This window comes from Scardinius erythrophthalmus (genome assembly GCF_964197995.2).
Source record: "Scardinius erythrophthalmus genome assembly, chromosome: 14".
NCBI classification, from domain to species: Eukaryota; Metazoa; Chordata; class Actinopteri; order Cypriniformes; family Leuciscidae; genus Scardinius; species Scardinius erythrophthalmus.
Genome location: NC_138234.1, coordinates 10,408,778 through 10,419,308, shown reverse-complemented (window position 1 = coordinate 10,419,308; position 10,531 = coordinate 10,408,778). Strand labels below are relative to the sequence as shown.

Genomic DNA, 10,531 nt, shown 5'->3' with positions numbered 1-10,531 from the left:
AGAGAGTTTCGACCAGCATAACAAAAAAGTTCTGGAACAAGGGATCCCATACACAAAAGAAATATATTTTCAAGATATATTTTGGAATATATGAAAATATTTGAAATTGGCCCAATAAATGCATTTCATACTTATATTTCATATATTTTTGTTATATTTTAGAATATATTTCAATGTATTTTTTTCTGTATGGGTCCCCAAAAGTGTCAAAAATATATGTGGCATATATTCCAAATACATTGAAATATATTCTGAAATATAACAAAAATATATGAAATATAAGTATGAAATATATTTATTGGGCCAATTTCAAATATTTGCATATATTCCAAAATATATCCTGAAAATATATTTCAAATATATTTCTTTTGTGTATGGGATGTGTGGGGGCAAGACGACATTTATCTCCTATATTCCTATTTTTCATGCTGTTTTGATTTAGGGAGATAGGAAAGTTGAGTTTTATTGTATTTTCTTAACCTTTTTTCCAGTGAATTAGAGATTATTATTTTTTATTTTTATTTTTATTATTTTTTTTTGCTTAAGTTGCTTATTGAAAAATAAAACCTTAAAAAATATTTTTTTTTATTTGATGATTATATTTTCCCTTATTGCTAGACTATTTGTGGTCTTCACTTGCAATTCCTTATATGCTTTTTTCATTCTTGCAGCACATTTATCAGAATATCTCATCAGATCTGTTTCTTCTGAGTTCAGAGCAAAAGTATGGAATGAAATCATTGAGTATTGTTATTGTCCTTGGTTGCATATGCTTGAGCACACTTGGTAAAGTGGTTAATGACAACCAGTATGTATTGTTACAGTCCTGACTAGCTTCTGTTTCCTCATTTGTGTTTTCCTGTTGCCTAGGGCATTTGTCTTGTCTTTGTGTGTTCTCTCTTTGTGTGTTTGCAGGGTAGGGTCAAGCTGTGGTTGATGTGGGTGATGAATAGACTGATAAAAAGTTCCTTCTTCCCCAGAGTGGTTGTCGATTGAGGCCTTTCCAACACCAGGGGTTTTTGAGTATCAATTTGTTATGTAGTCTCTTTTTTTCTATTTTGATGTTGTTTGCTTGATTAATTTATGCATTACCTTAATAAAATCTACATTTTGGTTAATTTAATTTGCGTGCAGCCTTGTTATATTCCCTGAGTCAGGTGGTTTTGTAAAGGTACTCAGTCATCTTTATTCCTCTCCAAGTGAAGATAGAAACGAGTATAAATAGAAATGTATAGATAAAAAAGTAGTTGTAGCCTAATGCTTCTCAATGGAGCACTATGGGATACATGCTTTTGTCTTTGGGTAACAGGACCATCTAACAATCAACAACCTCTCTCTTATTTACATTTTTATGTATTTTTAATTTTATTTAGTTAGTGTGTGGACTCAGAGTGATATTTATGGAACCTTGTTTCCATCATGGAATAAAAATTATAATAAAGGTAAGTCACCTCACAAGTCTGATATTTTCTTGCATTTTATTTCACACAATTCTGACTTTATAACTCGCAACTGATATGTTTTAGCAAGCAATTGCGAGGAAAAAAAACCCTGAATTGTGAGATAAATAGTCACAATTGTTTTTTTCGGGGTGGAAACAAGCTTCCATATTTTTATATGACATTAATACAGAAGCTTATTGCAGTTAGTTATAATGCTTATTGTGTAGTTTCAAGTTCTACCAGCAGGTGCTGGGTCAAAAGTCTTTTTTATCTGGACTCATATGTATTTTATTTATTAAGTCTCTCACATTACTCATGTTTCATGATATATAGCCTTGTGTTTACTTTTTTTTTTTAATAACTAAAATAATAACCTATCATTTAAACTTGACATGGTCTTTAAATTATTTTCACATAATAACAACTAATTGGCTAAACTAATGCCATAAAAGTACATTTAGGCTATACGATATTTTACAAACGGTTGACTGCGAAAAGCCGGTTTGCAAATTAGAACGTTCACAGCGTCATCGCTATACATTCCATTCATGCTGTCAGGTTAGTTTCACTTACAAGTAGGCTACTAGTTTTACAAATACGCCCTTAAAGCAGCACAGTTATGAATCAGAATAACTATTCAATTTCTGTGGGGAAAATGTCGCTTCTAGTTAATTTGCTCTCGGTGATCTTGATTTCAACCGACCACGGTAAGACATGATCTCTTTAACGGCGTTGCACCGATTTATTTGAACGAATATGTATCGTAGTGATGTATTGATGGTAGGATTATTAGCATATTGGGTGACAACAAATCATAGAATCAGCCCAAATCAGTTTCAATGGCGTTAAAATGGGAACTTTGTAAATGACTTCGCATAAAAAACCAGGCACACAGATATAGCCTAAGATAAGAAAATGCAGGAGTGTCACTGTCATAAAACCAAGAACAAACTAACTGTTAGTAAATATTATTTTACATCAGTGCATAAACTGATCAAAGGTAGCTTGAATGTAACGTGAGTGTGCTTCTGCCAAATTAATAAAAGGTAATGTAGCCTAAACATTATTTACGGAGAGAACTAGCCTAAACATATTTTGAAGAAACGGTCTGTATTAAGAGTCTTGATGCTGTGGAAAATAGCATAATTTCGTGAAATATTTTTATGGGTACTATTCATGTAATACATTATGAGTCTATGAAAATGTTTGATTAAAATGTGTATTGGGATCAATGTTAGATAAGATCATCCAAAAGACTCGTGTTTGTTTGTCTGATGAGTGAAAGTTTAAATCAATGATGTTCTTCCGCTGTTTGTTTCCATGTGTTAGGCTACATTATGAATCCAGACATATTTTTCTGCTCACAATCTGTATGATCCGTTAGAAAATAATAGTTGCATAGTTTTGTTTTTCTTATGTTAACTGTTTCTTCTCCAGGTGCCTCTGGTGTTGGTTCAGATGAAGTGTCAGTGTCAGTGATGGAGGGAGATTTAGTCACTTTATACACTGCTGTTCTAAGAAACCAACAAGATGATATTATATGGTATTTTAATGACATTCGCATCGCTCAAATCAATAGAGATCTCAGTGAGATCTGTACAGATGTTCAGTGTAATGAAGATACTGAGAGATTCAGAGACAGACTGAAGTTGGATCATCAGACTGGATCTCTGACCATCACAAACATAGACTCTGGAGAATATGCATTGAAGATCTTCAGCAACAGCAGCGACAGTGAAAAGATCTTCAGTGTTAATGTCCAAGGTGAGTCTAAAAATGTTTAAATGCAGTTTATATATTTTTAAAGCACATTGTTAATGTGTGTTCATATGCGCAGACCAAAATGTTTCTTTTCAGATAAAAAGTCAAGAAAGGGCTTATGCAAAGTTATGTTCACAGTTCTCCCATGTTGTGTAGTTTTTATTTGTTTTCAGCAAAAGATCCTCCAGCATCTGTTGGTTTGTGTTTCAGGTGTTTCTGCTGCTGAACGAGATGAAGTGAAGAGAAACAAGGGAGAATCCGTCACTTTTGATCCTGCTGAAGCAAGAAAACCAAGTGATGTGATGACGTGGTATTTTAATAACATTCACGTCGCTGAAATCACTGGAGATGTCATTGATATCTGTACAGATGTTCAGTGCAATGAAGGTAATGAGAGATTCAGAGACAGACTGAAGCTGGATCATCAGACTGGATCTCTGATCATCACAGACATCAGAAACACAGACTCTGGAGAATATAAACTACAGATCATCATCAAGAACAGCAGCTTCCGTATCAGCAGAGTGAAGAGATTCAATCTTACTGTCATTGGTGAGTGTATAATTCAATCTTGCAATGCATTTTCCTTTGAGGAATTAAAGAAAAAAAAGTTCAATATTTTTTTAAAGGAACTCAATGTTGATGTGGCGCCCCCTAATTGTACAACTGACTACACCACCCCTTGAGCTTAGCTGGTTAGTGCAAGTGTCAGAGCAAGGGGAACTCTGCCCCAATAAAAATGTACAAACACAGGTTCATAGAAAAGTATAAAAATACAATCTTTTTTAATAAATAGTTGAAGGTGTTGGTTGGGGGGGGGGGGGTGGTGGAGTACTCTGGGTTCGGGCCTAACTCCGAGCTCGGAGCCCTCCCCCCGGACAGCACGCCAAAGACGCATAAACTTATTGTACTAATTATATGTAGATGTGAACTCGTGAAATATGGTTAAAAGACATTAAGGTTCACACTACACGGCACTGCAAATGTCTTTCTTGAGCAAGAGAAAAACAAAACAAAACCCACTTTCCAGTGAAGTCTCTTGCACTACCCTGGCTCCACCCACACCGAGGCAGTTTACAAAAAAAAGGGGGAATTGGGAATAAAGGAAATACAAAAAGAAAAACTCTAGCCTGCGACGTACAATTCATGCACTCACATACAACAACAGCTAGCCAACAGGCTAGAGGAAAACAAACAAAAAAAATAAAAAATAAAATAACCTATGCTATAAGCAGCACCCCACAATCAAATCACACAATATGGATAGCAGCAGCCAGCAACTCAGGTGTAGCTGTACAGGTCTGTAAACACAACCACACCATTAAGAATACTTGTTTGATCATGATTTACAGTCAATACAAATCATGTTTTAGATGCGGTCTTCACACATTACATGATAAAATGGCCTCGTAAACAAAGGTGGTCAATATTACATTGAACTGTCTTCATAAGCATACAAGACAAATACACTCCTATATACATATTAGTTAAAACGGCAAAGGGAAATTAAACATACCTGTTGTAGCATTAACAGTGAATGGGAAACACTAAGTTGGATGTAAACATCCCACTGCAGTCACAGTATCCAGCCGACGCTTGTTAAACACGGAAGTAGTTTGGCATTACTTTGCCATAGTTCGCTCGCCCAGTCACGGTCTCACAAGGAAACAATGTTGCACCGCGGCTCAATCAGCGTCGGCTCGTCCACTCACTATGAAACATTCGCTTGGCATACTAACCCCCAGTGAAAACGACAGACAAGAAAAAAGCTTTTGAACGTACCTGAACACTCAAAAACAGCACCTGAATCACTGATTCACCACACCAGAGCCAGCAGTACATTGACACAGTCCTGGTCTAAGGACCCCAGGTGTCTATATATAAGCCTGCTTCCATCACGTTAAGTGATTTACTAAATACCTGCTCCGCCCCCCAATTAGTGACGTGATTAAACATGAAACTAAAGAGTCAGAGAAAGTGGACTGAAGGATCCTAATCCTAACCCGGCCCACAGGCTACATTGAGTTGCCTTTTTTGTGCTTTGCCCAATAACACTTTGCCTAATGTTATTAACTTGATAACTTAAAAAACGCATAATATTAGTTTTCCAGTGAATGCTGCTGGGTACTATACGGTTATCCGGACCACATGTGATGACCTACCCCTACCCCAACCCCGCCCCTAAACCTACCCGTCACTGGGGTTACGAGTCTACGACCAACCAAGAGCGGTTGTGGTCACGTGTGGTCAGGTGTGGTCCGGATAACTGTATAGTACCCGCTGCTGTTTCTTGTTGATACAGCTGATGATCAACATAGAAGAGTCTAAAAAAATTTTTTTTTTAAATAAAATAAAAATTAAGTACTGGATGGATTATCATTCACAATAATGTCTGTTTCTCTGTAGATGTTCCAGGTTCAGGTGTGTCTTCAGGAGCTGTAGCAGGAATAGTTGTTGGTGTTCTGCTGGTGTTTGCAGGAGTAACTGCTGCTGTGATTTACTATCGCCACCACAGGACCCATGCACCAGTACCACAGAGTGTAAGTATTACATACAGCTGAATTAACAAGATATATGAGATGTACTGTGCAAAAACAAAGTTTTTGCTCTTTACTTTTATTTTTTGTATTTTTAACAGTACTTAAGCAGATATTCACTGGTTAAACAGTCAAAACAATCAAAAACACCAATAATTCCCAAATAAACATTTTGTACAGTTTGTGTTTGTGTAACTGAATCATCAATCCTTCTCATCACTGTTACTGTCACGTTTTGGGTTTCGTTTCTTGTTTTTGTCATTGTCATGTTTCTGTGTCTTGTTAATGTGATTCCCTGTTTGTCATGTGATCCTGCCATGTGTCTTGGTCAGTTCTTATCGTTGCACTATGGTGGTTGTTCCGTTCCCGAGTCTTGTTCCTGTTCCTGAGTCTGAGTTTGTATTTGTGAAGTTTTGAGTTTATTTAATAAAAGACTGCTGCACTTGGATCCTGTTTCCTCCTCTGCTTCAACCAAACGTAACAGTAACCTACTGTGAATCTGTGTTTTCTTACAGGAGGATGATGCTGACAATAACCCACCACCTGAACCCAATGTCATTCAGGAGGGTGATGCTGATAACCCACCACATGGTCCCAATGACATTCCTTTGGAGGACATGGAACATCCTTAAATCAGACTCAATCAGTAAAAATTTCACCTATTACATACCAATTTAATGAGTTCACACTTACATGTAATTAAATGGAGTGAAGCTTTATGCGTATTTAGCGTGCTGTCCGGGGGAGAGGCTCCGAGCTCGGGATCTGGCCCATACCCAGAGTACTCCACCTGTGGTATTAGCTAGAACTAGAAGTGTGGAGAAGGGGTGGTGGAGGGATTCTGATAAACTATCAATGAACAGAGGTAAGTCTGATATATGTTTAATATGTATATGTGTATATATTTGGGAGGAGCATGTTCAGATAATTAACAATTAACACCAGTGAAGAGTGTTCAGTTAATCAACGATAAGAGTTAATCAATCATTTCCAGCAGTAGATCAGCGAGTGCTTTATGTTTCTCAGTATGTACCGGTTTATTAAAGCTGTTACAGTGATCCAGACAGACACAGTGAGTGATATCTTGGTTTCTTAAAGGAGTCATTATGTTGTTTTAACTTTGGTACCCAATGCTCTATTATAGTCTTTCAGGCACTTCTAAAAAAGTAAAGTGGAAAAAAAATCAACACAGAACCCCTCAGACCCTTATTTCTGAAGGCATTATTGTCTCGCGAGATCTGATGCGATGTTTTGGCTGTCGTGGACGGTCATTATAATAATGCAAATGAGGGGCGCGTTGAATGGTTGCAGGAAGGAGGGGTAAAAAAAATGTATTTTACTACTTCCAAGCGGTACAAAAACATAGACAAAATACTGCAATAGCTCAATAAATGTGACGGTACTTATTGTTAGTGAAATTGTAATCACAACCAAAGAAAAAAGAAAAAATACACCATTGCCAGATACATTCTTACAGAAGCCCCACTAACTGAAAGCTATTTTCAAACTGCATGTTTTGCATGAGTTTGGCTAATAATGTTTAGTGGTATATTGTTTTCATACTTGCATTTAAACAGTTTTAGCCACTGAGCATGGACTCCTGTACCGTCACTACTGTGGCTGCTAGTGTAAAACCAGTGTTAATTTTGACAGCAAATTCTGATTTAGTCTTAGTCTTAGTCTTTTGAATAACACACCATTTAGTTTTAGTCACATTTTAGTCATCTGAAATCTTTTAGTCTTAGTCTAGTTTTAGTCGACTAAATATCATAAGAGTTTTAGTCTTAGTCTAGTCTTAAGTCTTTTAGTCTTAGTCTAGTTTTGTTTTAGTAGAACAAATATTAGCAGATTTTAGTCGACTAAATCTAGTCGACAGTTGACCTGACTAAATGTTTACATCAGTCTGTTATGGAATGGTATTAAGGTTTGAATATGCAATACATACACAGATTTAACGGCTGTAATACAAAACATGTATTTTATTTTATTCTTAATGTCAAAAACACTGACTATCTTTTTCACAAAAGATAATCTCACAGTGTTAATTTTGACAGCAAATTTTGATTTAAAATATAATGGGTTTAAATTGAAATGCATTCATTTAGAATTTCTCTAAAAATTCCAAACCCATATACTCCCAGAGAAAACATTAACCTGCTAATATGAATGATTTTAAAGTTTGAACGTGCAATACAGATACAGATTTAACTACTGTAACTTAAAAAATGTCTTAAAATTAAATAAAACCACTTTTCCTAAACGCAGTCTTCTTTTTCAATGAATGATAGCCTATTCTTTATAACTTGCACATCATTCTCTATTCTTTCAAACAGACATATTTATTTGTATGAATTAAATATAATTAATCCTTATTTTAAAGCTATTAACGAGCAGTGAATGCTTTTCTCTTTTTCTTTTGTTGCTTGATCAATATTAAGGACACAGACCGCATTATTTATTACCAACTGTCACTTTAAGACATCGGATCATGTCGAATGACATGCGGATCCAATTGCACTGATGCATGCACATGATACATTCACAACTGTTTAAGACATAACCCACATTATTTACGTGAATACTCTCCAAAACGGGCATTTAGACATAATGTTGTGTGTATTTGTCGATTCAGAAACGAAAGAGAGCTCAATTCCGTACTCACGCGCTATGTGAGTGGCTGCACGCTTCGCGGGTCGGGTGTGTGCGCACAGAAAACCGTTCCGAATAGAGCTCTTTTTTGCGTCGTCACTCTTATTCAGATCTACATGTCTGCTCTACTCATTCTCCCAGACGTTTACATGTTTTAACGTTTGATGAGACATGCCGCGCATGCCAACTCGTGTGCCGCTGGGAAGATCAGCACGTCACAGAACAAATGTGCGCATCTATACCACAAATGCAGGACATCAGACCGGATCGCTTCCCAAATCGTCACTATCTAACATTTTCGTCTAGTTTTTATTCGTTGACGAAAATGTCAATCGATTTTCGTCATAGTTTTTGTCATTCAAAACGAGTTTTTATTTAGTTATCGTCTCGTTTTCGTCTGTGAAAAAATGTCGTTGACGAAAATAATGACGAAAAACGCAATTAACACTGTGTAAAACAAAGTGGAAAGATGTGGCTAGCATTCGTAGAGTCCATTCCCCGAAGGTAACGTTACATACAATAGCCGCATTAGCAGTTAGCTGCTATTTGTTAACCACAGTAGAGCAATAAAAACACAGTCTTACCTTTTCAATTTCTGGCAAGTCCCTGATGGTTGGGATGGCACCTTTTCCCAAACGGAGCTTCGAGGCCAAGTTCGCCTGATATTGCCCCAAATTTGTAAATGATTCCGGTGTAAAATGTTTAGCACACACACCTAACGATACGCCACTTGAAAGAGTTGGTGGGGCAGCGTCATTAAAAATGAATTTCCTCCACTGTTCCCTGATAGTTTCGTCCGTTTTTGGAAGATAAAACACATTTGCATGTTGTTTGTGGCAGTCACCCACAGAGCATCTCAGGTGTGCCTCGGTTTCTCCATCTTTCTCGAGTCGACTAAACTGAATCTGAGGGGGAGAGGCATAGGTTTGCGGTGTCCATATTTGGTATATCCTCCCCCGTCTTGACGTCAAGAGGGGGAAGAAATCAAAATCTCGTATTTGAGTGCGCGTGCACGTGGCCTATTTTACAAACCCTGAGGTAAACAAACGCTTCACTTTTAAATATCGGCTTCCCGGCCAGTGTACAATCATTATGCAATCATAACATACATTGATTCTCGTGGAAAAGTGAAATTTCTACATTATGACTCCTTTAACATTTGCACTATAATGCTGATCTCAGTAATTTTGTCCCGTCTGTTTACATCCTCTAATAACTGATATAACTATTTTTTTACAATTACCTCAACAAGATGGGCATTATGACCAATATTTTCCTCCTCAACACAAAGACAGCCTATGCTACTGATGACTGTAGGTGATTTCACTGGTATTGTTGCTGTTACTGGAAATGTCTGGAATTCTTATGTTGCCAGTGTTTATGGTTTAAGCTCTTACACTAACTCTTCATCAGAAAACACTTTCCAGCAGCTAGACTGAAACCAAAACCAGCTTTAAGACGCTTGAAATATCATTTATTTATTTTAAAGTTGGTAAAACATTCAGGTATTTATTCTGTTCAATGCCAGTAACTGGACTCATATATGATACAGTCTGTGTTAAATGTTGCTGCGTTAAACCTGAGAAATACTTATGGAGGAGTGTTACAGCCATAATAACACACAAATGTGTTTATACTTGATAAAACAATGCACTTATACTTGTAAATCTTCATACATTAGGTATATAGATATTTATCTTCATGGTTGAAATGTGCAAAAATGAAGTTCACCTGAAGTTGTGAACAAACATCTGTGACATTTTATGAGGTGCTGATTCATTCTTTCATTTTATTTGTTGGCATGTGAGGCGATGAAGACCTTCTCGTGTCTTTTTCAGTAATATTGAACTGTGATTGTCGAGTGTGATTTTTTTTTTTTTTTTTACTCATGGAATTATTGTATTTTTCTAATATGTTTATTAGAATTTTATGACTGTTTGATGGAGACGATTGCCTTCACTTTAATACTGTTTTTATAGCCTTCATCTTTAAACTTGCAGTATTTTGACGGCAATCTTGATCCCTGGTTCCTATTTTTAGATTTTTCTTTTTGTCTGGTGCTCATTGTAAATATATTAATCAATAGAGGTGTTTCATGATTTTTATTTATGTCAGGTAAATATTTTAAGAAAATAATTTAAG

The 10,531-nt window shown here is 36.4% G+C and overlaps 1 protein-coding gene and 1 long non-coding RNA gene across 2 annotated transcripts in view; both read left to right on the top strand.

Moving 5' to 3' along the window:
* The window catches only part of LOC308701967, a 756,660-nt gene that overhangs the window by 701,804 nt on the left and 44,325 nt on the right, over positions 1 to 10,531 (top strand). The window lies entirely within an intron of this gene.
* Positions 1,999 to 7,172, top strand: LOC308701941 (uncharacterized protein). The gene is made up of 5 exons (XM_081384423.1): positions 1,999 to 2,149; positions 2,880 to 3,206; positions 3,414 to 3,755; positions 5,610 to 5,743; positions 6,256 to 7,172. The coding sequence occupies exons 1-5, from the start codon at positions 2,062 to 2,064 to the stop codon at positions 6,370 to 6,372; spliced, it is 1,008 nt and encodes a 335-aa protein (XP_081240549.1). The 5' UTR covers positions 1,999 to 2,061; the 3' UTR covers positions 6,373 to 7,172.